Source organism: Diabrotica undecimpunctata, chromosome 7, assembly GCF_040954645.1.
Source record: "Diabrotica undecimpunctata isolate CICGRU chromosome 7, icDiaUnde3, whole genome shotgun sequence".
NCBI lineage: Eukaryota > Metazoa > Arthropoda > Insecta > Coleoptera > Chrysomelidae > Diabrotica > Diabrotica undecimpunctata.
In genome coordinates, this window is record NC_092809.1 from 92,009,465 (window position 1) to 92,033,122 (window position 23,658).

Sequence of the window (23,658 nt, forward strand, 5' to 3'; positions counted from 1 at the left end):
TTCGCTAGGAGGTTTTTGTGAATAACACCAGTGGATAGAATAATAGGTACTGTCTGGGTATTTTCCATTCTCCATTGTCTCCTGATTTGTATTTCTAGATCTCTATACTTGGTGATATTTTCGTTGTATTTAACACGCCAATTATTGGTGTTAGGTATCGCCACATCAGTAAATGTTATTTGCCTATGGTTTGTTTTTTAACCAGGAGGAGTAATTCAAATTTACCGCGCCGTAATGTTTGTTTGTAATTGGTCCAACCGCAGGTAAGTTTACTCCACTAAATTATGATTTTGACTAGGGATTGCAATCCAGCAGCATTTTCAGTCCAGCTAGATTTTTGCAAGATTGCCTGAATCCAGCTGGATCCAGCAAAATGTGGAATCAAAATAAAAACGCGATTTTAATGTTTTTTTGTTTATTTATTACCTAAGCTTTTTAATACAAACTAATAAAAAAAAACTCAAAATAAAAATTATCTTAGGTGTATATAATCGTGTATAAAATAAGGACGTATAATCAGTCTCAATTCGCAATCAATCTTACCTCTTTTTAACTTAAAATGGCTAGAGCAAATGCCACAATTATCATGAGATTAAAAAAAACTCGTACTCAGTAAGCCGTGGAACTGAAACATAGGGCTTTGCTTAAGTAATATGTTTTTCTTCCATGGCTTACTGAGGACGAGTTTTATTTGGATATCATGATAAAAATCAGTCTGTATTCTAAATTTCTAAACAACAGAAACATTAATTATTTAGTTTTTTGGAAGTGAGACCTTAAAACACATATTTTATCTATCGTCTTATCGCCTAATCTACTTCGCACAGATCTGCACATATAGCCGGTTGCTGAGAAAGCCCTTTCGGCCTCTACGCTGGTCGGTTTTAAGGTCATCAAATAGTCATACCATGGACAAATGATCGCCTTTCACTCTTTCGGTGTCATAAACGGTCATTTCCTTTTTCAAAATATTTTCGTAATCTTTTTGAGAACCAGTTTTTTTTGGTTATAAAAGTTTTCTCTCTCTCGTTTCAGTTCAATCTCAAGTTCTTGTTCTAAAGTAAAATTCACGGGCTCCGGATTAACTGGCATATCTTCTACTTCCATTATTTCCTCTTGCACTGTTTCCACAATTACTTGTTTATTTATACGACTTAACAAATTTTTCATCTCTTGTCGCATAGCATTCTTTTTCAGCATGGGAAAATAACCAGGATTGTTTAGTCCTTCGTTATACTCTTTTGGATTTTGTAAGTACACTAATGTACCTGTAATTTCAGAGAGGCGCCGTTCCGCGATTCGTTCCGATAGCTTGGCACTAAGGCTAGAGTCCTGGCTATTTAGTTTGTCTAAGACAAATTTCGAGGTTGTGTCGGCCGTTATCAAAGTGGACTCTCTTCTGAAAAGAGCTTCTACAGCCAGTTTCACCGGTTGAAGAGTGGCGATCAACTCATTAATTATTGAGCACTCGCCAGCAGATAATTTTATCGCAGAATCAATATCTATCAACGCTTTATCGATGCAAACTTTTAGGCTGTAGAAACGTTCCAGCATACTGAGCAAACTGTTCCACCTGGTGCGGCAGTCAAGAATCAAACTTAATTCCTTGCCTTTCTCTCATATTTTTGCAAGAACATGTCGTCTTTGGTAGGTGATTTTTTTTAACGTTGTAACAACTTTTCGTATTTTCATGAGTAGATCGCTGTAACGGGGAATCAATTCAACAATACTCGCCGATGTTGGTTCGATTTTACTGCCAATCCTTCATTCATCTCTGTCTCCATATCTTCATTTTCGTCTTCATATTGTTACGTAAAAATATGAGTCATATTAAAAACCTGTAAACATCTTGTTTATTCACTTATATGTTTTAGATTTTACGAGACCCTTCGATTAGCTGGCAGAAATCTACCTGAACGGAACCTTCCCGAAAACGGTCGAAACGATGACCCGGATTGACTTTCTAGTATAATCAGGCTGAATTCTCGACCGGCTGTATTTTGATATAATAACGGAGCTTTCATGAAAGAGAGTTAGTTAATATCTGAAGACCCGCGCCCGCGATTTTAATTCTAGCATTCGTATAAAATAAATTATGTATTATTAGTGGTTAAATAAACTGATATAAATTATCGTGCTTTTTAATAAATTAAAATAAGAACAATATAATAAATTAATAAAGACATTATAAATTAAATAAAGACATAGCAGTTAAATAAATTCACAACATTGGTGTCAGAAGTGGGATATAAAATAAATTGTGGAAATGGCTACGATTTATGAGCTCACAGTGACGAATTTAAGGAGACATCTCGAGGATAGAGAATTAGCTTCTACCGGAAAAAAGGCTGAGTTAGTTCAACGACTAAAGAACGCTTTGGAGGAAGATGGGTTTAATCCAGAAACGTATATATTTGAAGATAAACATGATGCTGTCATCTCGTCGATTTCGAAATTAGAGAATAAAGTTTCCGGCGACATCGCATCATTGGAGAACAAAGTTTCTGGCGATATTTTGAAAGTTTCTGGTGACATCGTATCATTAGAGAACAAAGTTTCCGGCGACATCACATCATTAGATAACAAAGTTTCTGGTGACATCGCATCATTGGAGAACAAAGTTTCTAACGAGATTTCTTCTCTGGAAAGCAAAGTTTCTGCTAACATCTCTTCAGAAATCTCTAAAGTCACTTCTGAGATGTCTGCCCTGGACGATAGAATGTCTTCGTTAAAAAATGAAGTTGCTGCCGATATGTTGGCCTTCGAAGAAAAGATGAAAGAGATGGAAAGGAAGATGGAGGAAACAGGGACAGCAGAGAGAGGTAACAATCCGATTACAACAGAGACAAAAGAAGACGAGACGAAATGTAAGTTGGAAATACGGCCGAAATTTGAAGGAAGTGGAGGTTCTGTCCATGTGAAAGTCCCAACTTTCGACGGAAAATCGTCATGGAACAACTACATGAAACAGTTCGAATCAGCTGTAAGAGCGAATGGATGATCTGAAAAAGAAAAGGCTGTAAACCTGACCATCGCTCTTCGAGGAGATGCCTTAGATGTGCTTCAGACCATAGCCGTAGAGAAGACGGATGATTTTGAACAACTCAAGAAGAGGTTAAATATGCGATATGGTCACGAACATTTGGAGCATGTATATCAGTCACAGCTTAAAAATCGAAGACAAAAGAAAGATGAGGCTCTTCAAGAATATGAGGTAGATATTGCCAGATTAGTACGATATGCTTATCCAACAGCTCCCGAAGACATGATGGAAAACTTGGCCGTTCAAACGTTTATTGATGGTCTTCGTGATCATGAAATGCAGAGAACACTACGATTAGCTCGTCACAAGACGCTGGTTGATGTCTTATCCGCCGCCCTCGAATACGAGTCAGCTACGCAGGCCTCTGGCGGATACAGTAAAGTTAGGACTGTAAAAGAGGAAGGAGATGAAGATAAACTTCGCTCGCGATAACAGCTCGTTAATATGATGAAAAGCATGACATACAAGAAAACGAAGACCATAAGATGCTGGAATTGTGGCGAAATAAGACACGTACGAAGTTCATGTAAGCACCCTAGGTACGACGCAAATCAAGAAACTCACCACCAGGAAAACTAAAACGGGTCAGCTGTTTGCACAACATCAGCATCAAAATGTCTAGATACATTTAACACTGTTTCATCCTCTCTAAGTGGTGGTTCTAAATATTTTGCAACCGTTATCAGTTTTAATGCATAATCTACCATATTTGATTTTAAATTGTGATTATACTTTCCAAAATATAGAATTTCTCTAAACTTGGCTTGCTCTAATTCACCCCAATAATAATTTAAAAATTTATTTTCAAATGTTTGAAAATTATCTAAATCATTTTCAATACTGGCAAACCAAGTTGCTGCATTATCACTTAGTGTCATTCTAATATAATCTTTAATATCATTAATATTATTCACTAATCTTAATTTATGTTTTAAACTATTTATGTATACTCTAGGATGCAAATTTTTTATATTACCAGAGAATTTAATCCCAGTCTCATTTGTTAAATTTAAGTAAGGTCTCTCTATGTCTCTCATTTGTGAAATATCATCTATTCTCTGTTCCATATTTCTTATTTGATTACTATTTATTTGGATATTTTGTTGTATATCGTCTAATTTTTCTTCTGTGTTTCTCCTGTCTTCGTTAATTTTTACTTCTAAGTTACATTTCTGCAACTCTATTTTCTGTTCTATATCTATCTTATTATCTTGAATAATCCTCTTTACTTCTGTCCTCTCATTTTCAATCCTTTTCTTGTAGTCATTCCGTATATCTTTTATTTCATTTGCTACTTTTTTCTCTGCAACTTCAAGTTTTTTATCCATTTGTTTTTTTATTTGTTTTACAATTTTATTATTATTATCTTGTATTTTCTTTTCTAATTTTCTATAATTCTCTTCCAATTTCTGTTCCATTTTTTTCATGTCTTCTTTAACTTCTTTTGAATTCTCTTCCGTTTTTTTCGTATTCTCTTCCATTTTTTTCATGTCTTCTTTGATTTCTTTTGAATTCTCTTCCATTGTCTTGTTCATCTGCATCATTAATGACATCAAAGTTGCCATATTGACATTTTCCTCTCTTTCTGTATTCATTTCTGCAGTATCTTGTGGAACTTGAACTAAACTCTCCTCTTGTATAGGTTGTGTTTCTACTTCCACATCTTCTTCATTCTTTTTGCTTCTTGTACCTTTCTTTCCTTGAGACATTTTGAGACTTTACTTGTTCAAATATAATTAAAAATGAAATCTATATATTTTTTTAATGAAAATTAATTTAATTATATGAGAGCACTTATCTTCCCAAACTAATTCTTTTAAATAGAGAGCCACCGCGGTGGGCGCCAAATTGTTATGATGTTTTATTTGTGAATGATGTTTTAATGAGCAATGAGTGTTTTTTAATAATTATATATATATATATATATATATATATATATATATATATATATATATATATATATATATATATATATATATATATATATATAGTGTTTTTATCGCGGTTCTCAAAGAATTAGTTTGTAAGCACTTTTTTAAATTATCTTTAATCTATTATGAAGCACACATATATATTTTATTTAACACAGCCAATGTAAATTTAAAATAAACTATAGACAATGTAAATTTTAAACAAACTATCTTTAAAATTGAAATTGTTATGACACTAACTAAATTATATTAACAAAATTTTGTACCTTTCTGTCACTGAATGCCTAAATGAAACTGTTCACCACTATATAGATTTTAATCACCACTCAATGTCTTCGTTCTCAGCCTCGGTTATCCTTGTTTTTGTGAAATTCCTTTTTCCAATTATCAGCTTCCACCAATTTAAAATATTTTTCTTCTTAATAGCATTTATATTTATTCTTCTTTTTAATATACCAATATCCAATCACCAAATATAATATATAATTTTAATTTTCAATTAATACTTTCTTCCATTATCCAATCACCATTTATACATAACATAATTTTTAATCTTCAATAATATTCTTCTAATATACTTTCCAATACTATCAAATTTTAATACTAAATCACTGATTATTGCATACTTTATACTTTCTTCCTAATCACTAACTGTAACTAACTGTGTCTGTCTTCTTAATAACTAATTGTCTGACTGCTTACTGACTGACTGACCTGCTGACTGAACTTTTTGAATCCAAATCACCGAGTATTTATACCTTTTCAATGTTCCAGAACCATCTGGCAAGAAATCCTATTCGAATTGTTCTATTTCCTCTATATGAATGTTCTCGAAAAAGTATATCTTCGATCCACAGACATAACCATATTCGAGAAGGTTCTACCGTAAACAAAGGTTAAATTCTGTATTCTAGAGAATTCTTTACTTTTCTATCGAGAATTTTATTGGCATTTAGGCTTTTCAGATCATAATATAAACTTATGTGTAAATTTAAACAACCTAAATTAATAAATTACACTACTTCAAATCCGTAACTATATGTAAACTAAACATTTCAAATTAACAAATAACCCCACTTTATATTCGTAATTATTATTTAAATGTCTGTCACTTATTCAGAGTAGGTATTTTTGGTTGCCTATATACATGGCTCACTTAAATATATTTACAATATTATAATTATTAAAAAAAAACTTTTTACACTTATTATATGCTAATTTCTTAAAAATGCCCTCACATAAATATATTCTATAGTATATAACTTATTAAAATAACCAAATACGTTTTATATCTAATATTATCTAGTATATAACTTATAAATTAATTTTTTAAACGCTATTTTTCTTTCTCCTAGATTCATATCATTTCAATATATATATATATATATATATATATATATATATATATATATATATATATATATATATATAAATATATAATCTAATATAAGTATATATACAGGGTGCGACAGATAAACCGAAAGTGCCGATTAGAAATATCTCGAGAACTAAATGTAACTGAATCAGGAAAATTGGATTGAATGGGTTTTGAAGTGTGACCTATTTAATGAAAATATTTTTATGCATTTGCTACTTTCGTTTATACCGGAAGTTGCTTATAACTTTGTAACGAAGATTTATTTTGCCTACCTCAGGGTAAGAACATGGGGGTAAAAAATTGGGGACAGAAACTATGGGGGCGAAGATAGGGCAAGCAAAACAATCGTTACTTGTGCGAACGGCACTCAGGGGGTTGTTGGAGAGCTGGGGTCGTGGATAAGTGAACGACAAGGGTTCGGATTTGGGCATCTACAAAAAATTGAAATAATGGGGCACTTACATTAATCTCCTGGATTAAATGAAACAAGATATGGCAGACAAGGTTACCTCTAGCTATTTTTATTCGGACGCCGCTTCGAAGAAAACTTCCTACTGGAAAAAGAAAGAAAATTTCTTCTTCCCTAAAATCAAGAATACATACAAGGGTTAGGAGACTTTTCTAAATAAAAACAAAAAAATGGATCAGAGAAACAAATCAAACGTTTATTTTTGTCTCAAACAAACAGTTATCAAAAATACAGATTGCACAAGAAGCATACTATATAACATAATAACAAAATTAACAAAAACTTACGTGCTTATCTGTTTACAAAGGAGATTGCTACAAAAATCTTCGAAATGGTTCCTAGGTTATTTATTAATATGGCCAAATTAGATTATTAAAAATTAAGGATATCCTTTTTTATAACAATATCTTAAAATTTAACCTTATATATGGAATATCTTTTCTATATAATAATCAAATTAAAATTGTTAAATATTACAATTTTTAAATTGTTATGAAAGCAATTATTACTTTAGCAAAAAAATGTCTATTTAATTTGGAAAAATTAAAATGTTAATTGTTAACTTAATTCACAAACTTTGCCACTTAACTTTGAGAAACTTGCTACCATCTCTGGGATTGGAGCTGCAAGGACAAAACTCTCAACTAGAACAACAAGGAAACCATTTCTCTACGCAGGAACGAAGATCTGACGTAGATGGGGCTGGATCAAGCAGGCAAACGACAACAAAGCTGGTGGGACATCCTATATAATAATTTTCCAAAATTTCTTCAGTTCCGGTGTACTGCACAAATCTTACGGTGAATACTCTGTTCTAAACTGCCATTATGCAAAGAGTATTATCACCTTAACCGGTCTTAAGACATTCACAAAAAAAATGAATCGACTTCTGATTCAAAATCGCCCAAACACCTTTCTAGCCTGAAATCTCTTGCTTGACTCCCTCTTTTGCGTTAGATTTTACAAATTCAACCAAAATAAATTCCCCTCGCGTCTCACAGCTAGTTTGTGGTCTAAGAACCTAAACAAACAATCTAACCCTCTTGACCTCGTTCTTAGCAACAAACCGACAAAAAAACATCTTGATTATTTACTTTTAAATTGTTTAACTGGAAATTTTTTACCTCACAATACATACAGAGAATAGGAGAATTTTAATGTAAATAAAGACAAAAAAAATATTCCTAGTTTTATTACGTTTTAGAAAAATTGAATACCTCTTGCAATATTTTTTCTAAGATCCTCTTTTTCAACCGGGATATTAGGGGATTCGAATGTAAACAAATCGTTTTCAACGACAAAAACAACTGAATACAAAACTTGATATTAGGAATCTCAACTTAAAATGCCATAAGTATTGATCGTTTTAAAATTCCTTTATAAGAGACAAACCCAAATAAACAACTCAGGAGCGTACTACAAAACTTAAAACAGAATTTATATTATTATATAGATATTAACTATTAACAAATTTAAAACGCTACAACTTCGTTATTTTTCATGGGACACTCTGTATTTTTTTTAATTTCAGAAATATTCACGTTATTCTGAACATTTTCTGTTAATACTTCCTTGTATTGTGAACCGTTTTTGAGTTATAATGGTTTTTATATGAAAATTGCACTTTTCTACCATGTTTATAAAGTTCAATATCCTCTAACGTAATTTGAATAAAAGTTTAAATTCCTTATGAACTTATTAACCATATTCATCATGATCGTTCACTACAGTATAAAGTTGCCTTTTTCATTCATTATTTGTAAAAAATATAATGTAAATAGTGCTTTGTACAACTTTAACGATATAAAATTTCAATTTACTTACCAATAAATTGATGAGAGCACTCGAATACTAATTTTGTTGACAGCAGCTCGGAAAAAGGATGCAGAGGATCTGTTCATTCTCTCAGGTTTTTAAGCCGCGACGTAAATGACCATTTTAGCACTTTTTCAGACCTTAAAATTGTTTATATCTCGAAAACGATGCATTTTAGAGAAAAGTTGCTATTGACCTTATTTGCTCAGAATGAGCAAATTAACCTAAAAAACTTCAGACAAAAAAATTAATCATTTGCTCTTGACAACATTTTTGTTATAACTGAATATTTCAAGTAAGATTGTGCAAAAAATATGGAGTAAGAATATTTTTCCTAGCCAATGCGCTCTTATTGCCCGGAATAATCTGGAAGTTTGCCACTTTTTATATGCTTTTTTTCTTTAGAAGGGTTTTTATATGTTGTGGTAATTGTACCACGTTACTCTTATGATTCAGATTTGGAATTGCTTTGGGAATGAGATTTAAATTATTTTATTATTATAACTTATTTTATTATTATAAACCAATATTTAAATTGTTTTGACTTTTCAAATATTCAACTATTAATATTAACTAGATTTTTACTGTTAGGTTAAAACTAAACCGTATAAATCAAACATATTTGTTTAACCTGTTAACGAGTTTCTTGTATTTGTAGAATGTTATGAACAAGATAATAATAATGGTAATAATGGTAATCCTAAAATATCAAACGAAACAAAGGAATTTCGAAAATATTACAATAACTTTATCACATGTCGTAATAATAAATCAATCAGAGACGCCGATCTGTGTTCTACTTGCATGAATGATTATGTTAAGCTGGATCATTATTACAAAAGTATAAGCAATATTAATGATAAGATTGGTATGTGTATGGACGTAGTAGACTTGGTAAGTTATTTTATGTATATGTACGAGTGAATATTATGTTCAATTATAGGTAAAATTATTCGAGAAAAGTCAATAAAGTTTTAGACATGTAAGATTTGTACCAGTTAGTAGTAATTAGGGAAGTAATTAAGTTCAAACTGAACTGGTATTTTAAAACAAGTAATAAATAATATATTTTGACACTTCTTTAAATTAACTTTAGTCAACACCAACAGTATTGCAATACTTGTTTACAATAACTTAATGACGAAGTATGAACTGCAAAAGTGAATTACATCTGTTATTTAAACTGTCATCAACATATATGTTTATATCATCGAGTTAGAATCTAACTCGATGGTTTATATAGATACATTTTCTCACGTTTCAAACTTCATTAGAAATTTAGGATTTTTCGATGTCATCTTGAATATTCTAGAATTTTAATACTTCTTCTTTTTCGTCAAGGGACTTCTTCTATGTGGGAAAAATCTTAAGAAACTTTCGTAACAGTGCTCCCTCCTTTATAGTTATTGACCTCGAATAACTGGATTGAAGCCAAGAGAGTGTATCAGTTTCATGATATGGAGCTAATTTCCCGATATGCACTACGCTGGGTTTACTTCTAGATGAAAACTGGATGCAGAAAATTAGATCCTATATGTTCTGCAGGACGCTTCACAGTTTCGTTGAAGTTTCGGACAAAGTCTTGTGGGATTGTATAACCAGACTGGGTCACACTTTCGAATGTTGTACCTGTATCAAACATGTCGAGCCTGGCCTTGGCTTTATCACTTTTAAGCTTCAAACTTTTACGATCAAATTCGTAGACTTTTTTCAATTTTTCTTTCAAATTTTCGATTTACGTCAGGGATGAACATTCTTCTTCGCATGCAGGCCATCTTCCAAAAATAAGATCTTGAGGAAGCTTCATTTCTCTTCCGGTAATCATCATCAATGGAGATTAACCGGTTGCTTCATGTTCGGAACTTCTAAATGATAACAGAAATAGAGGAATTAAAGTATCTCAATATTTTCGATCATTGTGTCTGATTGCGGATAGAGAGGCGTAGTGCGAGTTGTCTTAATACCCAAGATTTTCATTAATTATTGTCATAATTCTGATTCAAAATTTCGTCCTTGATCAGAATGTAACTCTAAAGGAACTCCATGGCTCTTCGGAAAGATATTGTGCCATTTTACCACGACTTAGTGTTCTAGGGCTTTTTCTACCGTTACATAAATTGCATTTCTTACACCAATCTTCTACATCTCGGCGACAAATGATCCAATAAAGTCTGTCTCGAACTCTAGCCACTGTTCTTTTGACTCCAAAATGTCCTCCAGTGTATCCATCGAGCCACTTGTCTTTCTGGCTTTTTAAAATCCATTATCCACTGCAAAGCGCTACGGTCAGTTATAATTATAAAATTTCTGTTACAAAGGAAAATATGAAAATGTTTCTAGGGCTTTTATAATAGCTAGGAGGTCTTTTCTGGTAACGCAATAATTCTTTTCAGCCTTTCCCATTGTTTTACTAAAATAAATGCAATACATTTTTCTTCGCCTTCCTGTTTTTGTGATAATACGGCACCAATAACATGCTGAGATACGTCACAATTCAACAGAAATTTGCCTTCTCGTAGATCAGCTAGGATAGGTGTTGTGTAAGCCGTTTTTTTTAATCTATGAAGGCATTTTGATAATCCGATGTCGTCAAATTTAATGTTGTTTTCGGTTAGTTGAATAAGGGGCTTAGCAATGCGGCCAAAATCTTTAATTTTTGGTAATATGAACAGAGTCCAAGAAAACTTCTAATTTTCTTTTTTTTTCCTGGTTTAGACCAATCTTTAATAACTGAAATCTTCTTTGGGTCAGTTTTAATTCCTTCTACTGAAACGATATGTCCTAAGTAGTATGTCTTGCTTAAGTTTTTCAGATGTTCATCAAAGGTTTTGGACATAATCATTATATCATCAAGATACACTAGACGTGTTTTCCAGGTAAGTCCTCTTAATTAAAACCAACTCCATTAGACTTTCAAACGTAGATGGTGCATTACAAATACCAAATGGTAAAACCTGGAACCTGTAGAAACGACGGCCAGTTGAAGAAGCTGTTTGGTCTCGATCATCAAGATGTACTTCTACTTACCAGTAGCCGCTTTTTAAATCTAGGGTCGAAAACCATTTAGCAATAATTGATAAAGTGTTTAGTGTATCATCTATTCATGGCAATGCCTTTTTGTGTAACCTGCTTAAATCTCCTGTAGTCTACATAAAAACGAGTAGATCTGTCTGTCTTAAGTCACTAAAATTGGTCATGATTTTTGTTTTCGAGATATTTATATTTAAACCTACACTTTCTGTAGCCACAACGAGTTCCTGGATCTTCAGCTATTATAAGTATATCATCGGCGAAACGTAAGTTGTTTAGATATTCTCCATCTAAAATTCCCTTTGTCATCCAATCCAAATTCTTAAAAGCATGTTCTAGCACCGTATTAAAAAATTTAGGTGACATTGGGTCTCCTTGTCTAACCCCTCGTTCTATTTTTATGCGATTACTGTTAGTATGTAATCTGACAGTGGTTGTTGCCTGCAGGTATATTTTGTATAATAATTTAGTATATCTATATTCTAGCCTGCATTCTTTAAGCGCCTGTAATATTTTGCTTAGCTCAACTGTGTCAAAGGCTTTGTGAAAATCGATAAATATTAGAACTATCGTAGTTTTCATTAATAAATTCATTAATTTTTGTCTAATTCTTCGTTTGTTAAGTGATCAACATTTTTGATTAGTTATTTGTTCAGATTCGACGTTAGTTACTGAACCAATATTAGATAAAGAGCCTTGGATATTAATTTTTCTTTCTAACTCAACTATTTGTCTTTCTAAATTAGATTTTAACTTGTTTTGATGTTGTATTAATTTATTTTCTAAATCGGTTTTTAAATTGTTTTGTTGTTGTACTATTTGATTTTTTAAATCGTTTTTTATAGATATCATTTTGTTGCTACCTCTATTTCTACCTCTACTTTTCTACGCCTCTCTTCCTCTTCTTCTTCTTCATGTTTACGCTTCTCTTTCATCTCTTCCTCTTTTTGTGTACGCTTCTCTTTCATCTCTTCCTCTTTTTGTCTACGCTTCTTCTCCAGTTCTTCCTCTTCTTGTCTACGTTTCTCCTTCACCTCAATACGCTTCTCCTTTTCTTTCTCTTCTTGCCTACTTTTCTCATTTTCGTCTTTCCCTTCTTTCCCGCGTTTTCTTTTACTTCCTTCATTTTTAAAAACAATGCGGGGGTCCGGACGTATCCATTTCTCTATTAAATTGTGTAGATCTCGTATTAACTATTGACAATTGTTTAATATCTTAAATCCTACTGCTGTCACCAATATTACACTTACAATAACGTAATGACAACTATAAACTTCAAAACTAATTTACAGCTGTTATCCAAACCGTCAACAACATATATTTATATACATTTCAGGATTTTTCGATGTTATCTTCAATATTCTAGAATTTTAATACTTCTTCTTTTTCGTCAAAACTTCTTCTATGTGGGATAAATCTTACGCAACTTTCGTAACAATATAATGGTGGTATTAAATAATTAATCTTGGGCCGTGTTTTTTATTGCCGGAGTATGTCACTACTTGTTGTTACCATTGTAAGTGGTTTCTTCAAGAGCAGGATAGGTTATTAATTTTGAGAACTCAAGTATTCGATGTACCCAGGGCGAAAACCAACAGCCGGGGAGAGATTCACATAAAGTATCTCAAATACTTAATAAACCCCAAAGATAAACTTAAATCTGTTGAAAGTTGAAACCACCCTACAACTGCACTTATATGGGTGATGGTTCGGATCATCGGATTTGATGGATAAGAAATAGTCTTCCGCTCTGTTTATATTCTCGAGATGGCTTCGGATTTTTACAAATTCAGAAATTTTTAAAATGTATCTTTGTTATTAGATTTGGATCTTGATGGACTGATCCGTTTGTCTAATATATACGTGGCTACAGGAACAAAGCATTCGCGAATATTTGCATATTTTTTATATTTGCATTCGTATTCGCAAAATTTTTGCGAATGTTTTGGGAGTATGAATATCAGAAAAAAAAATTTGAAGATAATATTAGGCCAGGCAGGAGAAGACACTCGTGGCTCCAAAATCTTAGGAAGTGGTTCGGGCTCACATCGGTCGAACTATTCAGAAGCGCCGCAAACAAGATCAGAATTGCCATGTTAATAGCCAACGTTCGCAACGGACAGGGCACTTGAAGAAGAAGAAGAAATATTATTGACTCTATTCTTGCCGTGTGCTCTACATGTTATTATATAATATAAATATTGACTCTATTCTCGTCGTGTGCTATACATGTTATTATATAATATAAACATTATTGACCCTATTTCCGCCGTGTGATACAGATATTAGTATATAACATAAACATTAATTTTTCTAAAGAATTCGGTGTTTGCACGGCCTTGGGCAGTTGTTTTTGGAGTAGCACTTTTTGTTAAAAGCGAAATGGAAGATCTCAAGAAGAAGAGGAAGCCACTGAAGGCCAAGATTACCAGAATAGCAAACTGGCTGCTAGAAAACGCATATGCAGAAACTGACGGTCTCCAGTTTCAACTCAGACACACAGAATTAAAAACATGTTATCTGAAATATGAAGAGGTGATGGATCAGATTGAAGAAATTGATGAAACCGATTCTGAAACAGAAGACAGGGTACTGATGGAGAAAAAATACTTTTCTACACTAGCTGGACTGCAGCATATGATGGAAGCTTTAAAGTTACCCTCCCACTCGCTCAACTCAAACGATACTCCGCCAACTGTAGCCACTGCTAAGGTTAGGTTGCCGGAAATTACAATGCAGGTATTCTCAGGAAACTTTGCTCAGGAAAATCAATAATGTGAAGCTGAACAATGTGCAAAAATTTATATATCTTAAATCTTTCTTAAAAAATGAACCTTTACATTTGATTGAAAATATAGAAGTTATAGAAGAAAATTTCCGAAAATAATATATAATACGAAAATAAATCGCATGTGATTAGTTTCATCATCATCATCATCCAGCCCCGTTTTCACATCCATTGTTGGATATAGGCCTCCTCCAAACGTCTCCAGTTCTCTCTATCTCTAGCTGCTGCAATCCAGTTTGTTTCTATTCTCCTTAGGTCGTCGGTCCATCGGGTGGGTGGTCTGCCTCGACTTCGCTTGTCGGCTCTTGGTCTCCACTCCAATAATCTCTTCGTCCATCTTCCGTCTTCCATTCTAGCAACATGTCCAGCCCACCTCCACTTTTGTTTATTGATTCGCAGTATAATATCGTCAACGCCAGTTCGTCGGCGTATCTCCTCATTTCTCACGCGATCTTTCAAGGTCAGACCCAGCATTGATCTCTCCATTCGCCTTTGTGTTACCCTCAGTTTTTCGGCAGTAGCTTTCGTTAAAGTTAGGGTCTCTGCTCCGTAGGTCAAGACTGGTAGGATGCATTGGTTAAATGCCTTTCTTTTCAGGTGAATTGGAGTATTTGTTTTAAAAATGTCTCTCATCCTTCCATATGCCGCCCATCCCAACGTGATTCGTCTATTTAGCTCGCAGGTTTGGTTGTCTCTGGTTATTCTGATTTCATGACCCAAGTATGTGTATATATCGATTAATTCTACCTTGTTGTTATTGATCTGTATCTCTTCGCTGGGAACCATATTGGTCATCATTTTGGTTTTCTCGAAATTTATCTCCAGCCCAGTTTCTTGTAGTATGTAATTCAGTTCTTGGAGCATGTCTTTGATCTCTCCCAGATTATCTGACAGAAGCACGATATCGTCCGCAAAACGTAGATGGTTTAATCTTTCTCCATCGATGGATATTCCTTTCTGTTGCCATGTTAGTCTTTTAAATGCATACTCAAGAACGGTAATGAACAGCTTTGGTGACATGGTATCACCTTGCCTAACTCCCCTTTTTATCTTTATCTTATTAGTTGCTGAATGTAGACTTATGGTTGTTGTGGCATTTTCATATATATTTTTAACTATATTACAATATCTGTGGTCGACCCTGCAATCTTGTAGTGCTCTTAAGATGGACGGTAATTCCACTGTATCAAACGCCTTTTTAAAGTCTACAAATATCAATGCCAAGGGACGGTTATATTCGTTAGTTTTTTCTATCAGGGTTTTTAGGCACTGCAGGTGATCATTTGTGCCGTAATTAGGGCGGAAACCGGCTTGTTCCCGAGGTTGGTAAAAATCCAGCTTTGTCTCTAATCTGTTCGTTATTATTCGGGTGTATAATTTATAAAGATGGTTAAGGAGACTGATTGGTCTGTATCTTTCCAGGTCTGCTATATCTCCCTTCTTGTGTAAGAGTACAGTTATTGAATTATTCCACTTTGTTGGGATATTTTGATTCCATAGACTAGCCTTAATCCAGCCTAATTCTAGCCTAATAACTAGCCTAATTCCATAGCATTAAAGAGCTTTTGAATTTTGGTTATCAGTACTGAGCCTCCTATCTTTATCGCTTCCGTGACGACACCGTCCTCCCCCGGAGCTTTGTTATTCTTCATCTTTTTTAGAGCCTTGTAAATTTCGTCCAAGGAGATTTCTGGGATATCTTCGGAACCCTGATTTTGAACCTTCCTCTGCTGATATTCAACTATATCTAGAGTCGATTGGTTGCTATATAATGTCCCATAGAATGATTCCACAATTTGTAACAAATGTTCTCTGTTTGATGTGATGTTGCCATTTCTATCCTTGAGTTTGACTATTTGTTTATTTCCATTTGTGAGTTTGCGTCTCATTATTTTCATACTCTTATTTTCCTCAATAGTTTTGATGATTTTCTCATCTCTGTATTTTCTTAGGTCTTTTCTTATTTCTCTTGATACTTCCTTGTTTATTTTATTTATATCGTCGTTACTAGAGTTTTCGTCGCTTCTCAGTATTCTTCTTTGTTCCATTTTTTTCTGTGTGTCCAGACTATATTTTTCTTCCTTCACGCTTTTTGGGCAGCATTTCTTTTGAGCTTCTGTTATTGCTTCTACTATTATGTCATTTAGGATGTTAATATCATTTGTTGATGATTTTTCTTGAAGGAATTTACCGATATGATCTTCAAAATTTTGTTCGTTGTTTGGATGTGTCCATATGTTTATTTGCTTCTTTTTTATCATATTGTGTCGTTCATAGTTGGTATTTAACACTATGGTGGCTCTCACCATACGATGGTCGCTTCTCGAGAAAAAATGTGATATACAAGAAAAATTAAACGTTTCTGATAATGATTAAAAATTTAATAAACATCAATTAAAAACATCTTTGTTTTCATCAGTTAACTTACAAACTCTTTTTCGGATACTAATTGTATATGTTGTAAAAGTAATTCGCATAAAATTAGTTTACATATCCAAAAATTGTTAAAGACTCCCTCTTTAGCTAAAAATAACGCAAAATCATTAGGAGAATTTTTAACTCTTTGTAAACAAACTTTACTTGCTCTTAAAAATATGTCTGTACCTATCGAACATTGAGATTTACTATTGATCGAAGTATTTTTACAAAAATTAGATTTCGCGACGCATAGGTCATTTAAGTATGAAATTGGTTCAAAGGCTTTACGTACTCTCTCACAGTTTTTTAGTTTTCTCGAGAAAAAATGTGATATACAAGAAAAATTAAACGTTTCTGATAATGATTAAAAATTTAATAAACATCAATTAAAAACATCTTTGTTTTCATCAGTTAACTTACAAACTCTTTTTCGGATACTAATTGTATATGTTGTAAAAGTAATTCGCATAAAATTTATCAGTGTAATGATTTTAAATGTCTCTCTTTACAGAAAAGATTTAATTTTGCAAAAGGTAAGAAACTGTGTTGGAATTGTTTGAGTAATGAACATTTTTCTCAAGATTGCAACTCTTCACGCTCATGTAGTATATGTAAGAAAAGACATCGCTCGCTCTTGCATAATACCTCTGAAAATGTATCTTCCTCTAGGAACACGAATAGGCAATCTTTCTCTATTGATCGCAATGCTCAAGCTCCCAAACATTCTCAAGGCTCTTCCAGTCGTGTTGCTCACACATCTACTCCGCCTTCTTATAATGCTCATACCCAAAATGAAGCTTCTAACAGTTCGTTCAAACCTCCTTTAGAAGTCCAAAATACTGCAGATTCTCATACAGCCACTTCTCTCTGATTTATGAGTTAAAACTGATGTATTGTTGGCTACCGCTTTAGTGACAGTGTATTCTAAAGATGGCAGGCCTATGCATGCCAGAGCGCTCCTAGATAATTAGAGTCAACATTCATTCATTTCTCGTGATTTGGTTGAGAAGTTAAACCTCACCCCTTATTTTAAACAGTTACAGATATCAACCATATCCGAAAACACCTCACTGTCAAATCAAATCATTAACATAGAATTCTTTCCTTATAATGTGAAGAATAGAAGTTTCATAACTTCTTTTGCTGTACTTGATAGTATAACCTGTAGGCTTCCTAAAGCTACCCTAGATAGAAGCAAAATAAATGTTCCACCTAATCTTACTCTCACAGATCCCTCGTAATCTGTTCCCGGTAAAATTGATTTGCTTCTAGCTGGTGACATCTATAGCGAATTATTGACTGATGGATTCATTCGTTTAGGAAAGAATCTTCCCATTCTTCAGAATACCCGCTTAGGTTATGTTATTTTTGGTACTCTTCCCCCTCATGCCTTTCATCGGAGTTCAAACTTGGCTATTTCTCAGTCAAATGTTTCTCTCTTTGTTCAGTCCGAATCCGAAAAGAATAATTTAGATAAATTGATACAAAAATTTTTCGAAATTGAAGAAGTTCCCCACGTTAGTAAATTAACCCCCGATGAGGAATTGGCTGAACCAATATTTAATAAAACCACTCGTATTTTACCTTCAGGTCGTTTTCAAGTAAACCTTCCTTGTCTGCGAAAATGCGCATAAAAAATTAGGTGAACCTTTTAAAGTAGCTTTAAAGAGATTTATTAATTTAGAAAATAGGCTCTTAAAAAATGAAAATACATACGCTCAATATAAGTCTTTCGTTAGTGAATATCTTTTTCTCGAACATGCTAGAATAGTCCCTCTCTCTCTCTTACTAATGAAAATTTAGAAAATAAATATTTTCTCCCGCATCACTGTGTATTAAAGGAAGAATCCTTAACAACAAAACTTAGGGTTGTTTTCGATGGTTCAATGAAAAGTTCTAGTAGTTATTCACTCAATGATATCCTCCTCAAAGGTCCTTCTCTTCAACCGGAACTGTTTGACATTTTGCTGCGCTTTCGATTATATTCCTCTGTTTTCACAACTGATATACAAAAGATGTACAGACAGGTTAAAATCAATCCTGATCAAACCTTTCTGTTAAACATACTTTGGCGTGACGCCCCTGAAAAAGTTATTGAGTGCCTGGAACTGCAAAGAGTTACATATGGAACTAAAAGCGCCAATTTTCAGAGTACTCGCTGTTCAATGGAGCTGGCAAATACTCATCAAACTGAATATCCCCTGGCCAGTGATGCTCTTCAAAATAGTTGTTATATTGATGACATTCTCTACGGTACTAATGATGAGCAAAGTCTGCTCAACGCTCACAAGGAATTAACTAGTTTACTTGGAACAGCATGTATTTCTCTACATAAATGGTGTTCTAACACGGACTCGTTTCTAAAAAATATTTATTCTCTCTCTTCGGACTCTTCTTGTGTCATAGCTCTAATAAGGTTTTAGGTTTATGTTGGAATCCTGTTCTTGACACGTTTTCAATCTCTCTTCCAGATTTCACCCTAAAGAACTCATACACTAAGAGAGAAGTACTCTCAATGATTGCCCAAATATTTGATCCTCAAGGTGTTATTAATCCAGTTACAGTTGTCGCTAAGCTTATAATGCAAAAAATCTGGATTTCCAAAATCAGTTGGAACGATACCATTGACGCAGATACGTTACATGAATGGCTAAGTTTTATTAGCAGTCTCTCTCATTTTAAGGACTTAAATATACCTAGATGTCTCTTTTTAAGTCAAGAAATCACTGGTATTGAGATTCACTCATTCTCGGATGCAAGTTTAAAGGCTAATGGAGCTTGTATCTACTTACGTGTGACCTATAAATCAGAACAGGTATCTTGTTCCCTTCTAGCATCTAAGAGTCGCGTTGCTCCGCTAAAACATTTGACCATTCCAAGATTGGAACTCATGGGTGCGCTATTATGTAGTAAACTCACTGTTTACTACACAAAGATTGCACAGCAAAGATTGTTAACATTGTTAAAGAAAAATTATCTCAATTAGACTCTATAAATATGTGGTCGGATTCAGAAATTGTTCTCGCTTGGCTTCGTTCACATCCTTCTCGTTGGACCCAATTTGTAGCAAATAGGTTTGCCCAAATTTTAGATAATTCTCCTAATGCTGACTGGAGGCACGTACGATCCAAAGAGAATCGTGCCGACATACTCTCCCAAGGAATGCTACCCTCTGAAATAATAAACTCTTCCTTATGGTTTTATGGTCCTCCATTTTTAAATCAACTTCGGTTGGATTTATTGAAATACAACCCAAAGGGTTATACCTCCAAGTTGCCTGAAGAAAGGAAAATCATTCTCCACGCTCGAAACGATCAAATAGATTTCTTCACCTCACTTTCTGATAGGTTCTCCAATTTTTCAAAGTTTGTAAGAACTTTAGTCTGTATGTTTAGATTTGCTAATAATACTAAACCGCTTTCTCGCAAGTTAAGTGATATTCTTGAAGTCGGCGAACTTCAAAACGCTGAACTTAAGATTATTAAGATGCTTCAGTATTCCAACTTCTCGAGTGAGATTTCTGAGCTTAAGAAAGATAAAACTATCTAATAAGTGTCTTTTACCTCTAATCCCTTTTTGGATAAGAATGAAATGCTCCGGGTGGGAGGCCGCCTTAGAAACTCAGACCTTTGATCAAAGATACCCTCTTCTCCTCCCCTCAAAAAATCGTGTAGTTCGTCTCATTTTCCACAGAGAACATGTCAGACTCTGTCACTCAGGTCCTCAAAATACTTTGTCACAAATTCGTCTCAAATATTGGCCTTTAAATGGACTACCAAAAGTCAAAAAGGTCACTCACCAATGTATGGTTTGTTTCAAGATTAGATTTTGGCGGCCCCTTTCAGATAAAGGCTTCCAACCTTCGCAAGGCTCCTTTAATAAAATCGTATATTGCTCTTTTCGTTTGCTTGTCGACTCGAGCTGTTCGTATCGAAGTCGTTTCCGGTCTCTCTACTGAGACGTTTCTTCTCGCTCTAAAACGCTTTATTAGTCCTAGAGGCCTCCCTCAGACAATATTCAGTGACAACACTCATCCTCTTTATTGGGTACTAGCAAGAGTGATTGAGGTCTTTCCCGGAAAAGATGGGAAAGTAAGAATTGCCTCGGTCAAAACTAAACAATGACGATTTAATTTAAGTTAGTATAAGATAATAATTGTAGTGTATTTCATCTTCCTCATGCTCTCTGGTCATAATATGATCTGGTTATTTGTGCTAAAGCTAGCGCTTCAACGGGGGCGAGTATGTTGTAAAAATAACATTTTATATTAATCTTAGTTTATTTTTCGTTCTCGCAAATATTGAATTGGATCTTATGCCACAGACTGTACTTTTTGCCTGCAGGGTATTTGTGCCATAAATACCTTAGAAGGGCCTCCTTTGGGTAAAACGGACGCCGACCGGTCGACACTTTTCAGATAAGATTTGGTTCAAGATAAAAAACGTAGATGTGATTTGTGTCTCAAGTTAACAGCCGAAGGTATCGGCTGTGTGCTTAACTCGATACGCTAATGCAATCTCTTACTCTTAAAAATGTGGTGAAAAAGTGCATTTTTGTTTTCGTTATTTTCGCGCTCCCCTAAAACGCCGGTATAAACATAAACAATGTGTTAAAGCAAACTCTTTTTAATTAGTAGTGGTGATCTTGTAAATATTCTCTAGTTATTAAATGTGTATTATCGATTAATTACGGTTTATTTTTCTCTTAAGTACAACGCTACCAAACCAAACACATAAGGAATCATCGCCGTGAAGTCCGCTTATATAATATATATCGAAGGAAACGCTGTAACAGTCCATGGTCCTTAAATATCTGGCACTGTACCCGCAGGGGAAAGTAATTTAATAAGCTTTCCCCCAAACAATTGGTGGAGATCAGTCAAAGTTCCATCAACCACGTTTTGGCATTGATCTAAATTCCAATTCACATAACGTGAATTTTCAAAAATATGTATGTTGGACACGCCACAAGTCAGTGTCGGCAACTTATGTTGCAATGTTGTCTTATTCTCAAACAGGCTACCTTTCGGAGCATCTGCTTTAATTCATTTAAATCTGAATAAGTGTCTTCCTGTTTAATTTTTAAGTATCTTTCAGCTATTTAAGAGTGAAAATGTTGTGAATACTGTTTAGTCATAAAAGCTAATATATTAGTTCTTCTTATATTAACATCTAGGAAGATAATAAAACACATGTTCTTTTCTAACGCTTTTTCAATAGTATTCATTTTCTATGTAGTTGACTATTGTCGAGTCCGAATCTTAAATCCAACTTGGTTTGTCAGAATTAGACTTTTTGTTTCAATGATTAGTTCTCCTCCAACATCTTGGATATTACAAAATATAAAAAGATAAGCACGGCAGTCAGTCTTCCTCTCTTAGTCTATTTTTGTAATGGAGGACGTTGAAATGTCGTTCTTACTTTTAATTCTGCTATCTGCTTTCCTGTGAATGTATCAAAGTCATCCGGTCCTGAATGTCAGGCATGAAAGTCGACTTAATTTCAAGCTCCACAACTTTTATAGTTTTTATCAAATGGAAGTTCCAACGTAATTAGCTCTGTACCACAACATACCAACACAGTTAAATCCTACTCAAAAGTTCTAAGCCAAAATACATACCCTAGTCCTGAAGAAGCGATCGTTTTCTCTTCAAAGGATGGATTACGCCTACAGGACTACCTCATACCACTAGGAACACTTATACAGCCCAAAAACATCTTATTTTCTTCAAGGCTGTCCAATAATTGAGTATGCATGTATCTAGCGAGCAAAGAAATTGTGGATAACTTTATGCAGGTATATGATGGTATAATACTAATAAATGATAAACCAGTTCAAGCTAGAAAATATATTACTCCAGCGGATAGGTTAGTTCTATCAAATGTATGCCCCTCAATTCCCCATGATATTCTTATTCACGAATTAGAAAACCTAGGCCTCAAGCCAATGTCATCAATGACCTTTCTTCGTATTAGCTCTACCTTACCGGAATTCAATCATATTTACAGTTTTAGAAGACAAGTTTTTATCAACCCTGTTATAAATCCTTTACCAGAATCTTTTTTGGTTAATTACGATAACAAATCCTATCGAATTTTCCTATCCCAAGATAATCAGTTATGCTTTAACTGCAAACAGCAAGGACATAATGCTAATAATTGTAAAAATCCCACAAACTCTCAACAATCACCCACACCTCAAACTATTTCAACATCGTTAAACACTCCTTCACAAATGGACACCATAGAAAAACTTCCCAATCAGCAATCTACTTCCTTAACAAACAGTACAAATCCTGAACATGTCGAACCAAAAGAATCCTCAGTTACCAATACCATTACACCTCCAGAAAATAACAGCGCTATATAACTAGATATTAGTCAACAGACAAGCCGTAAACGTGTGGTAGATGAAATTCTATCACCTTCACCAACATATACACCAGCTCTGTCAGAAAAGATAAACAGAAATAAATTTTAGGAAACCTATACAAAAACCCAACAAAAAACCCAAGAAAAGTTCTGATACTGACAGAACTGGAGTACATTGTTAATTATATACAGAACTATTATACGATCACAGCTAGACTACGCGGCTATAGCTCACGACTCAGCATCGAAATCAGTACTTAAAAAGCTCGATACTATTCATAACACAGCACTCAGAATATGCCTGGGAGCCTTTTGTACAACAACGATTGAAAGTTTACTTTTCGAAGCGAATGAATTGTCGTTAAATGATAAAAGAGCTTACCTTAGTCTAACATATGCAACAAAAATTAAGGAT

The 23,658-nt window shown here is 33.9% G+C and overlaps 1 protein-coding gene across 1 annotated transcript in view; it reads left to right on the plus strand.

The window, feature by feature from the left end:
- Positions 1-23,658, plus strand: part of LOC140445577 (osteopetrosis-associated transmembrane protein 1) — an 85,015-nt gene that overhangs the window by 18,251 nt on the left and 43,106 nt on the right. Inside the window, exon 4 of the mRNA XM_072537699.1 lies at positions 9,295-9,530. Coding sequence (XP_072393800.1) covers positions 9,295-9,530 — 236 coding nt within the window. The remainder of the gene's footprint in view (positions 1-9,294; positions 9,531-23,658) is intronic.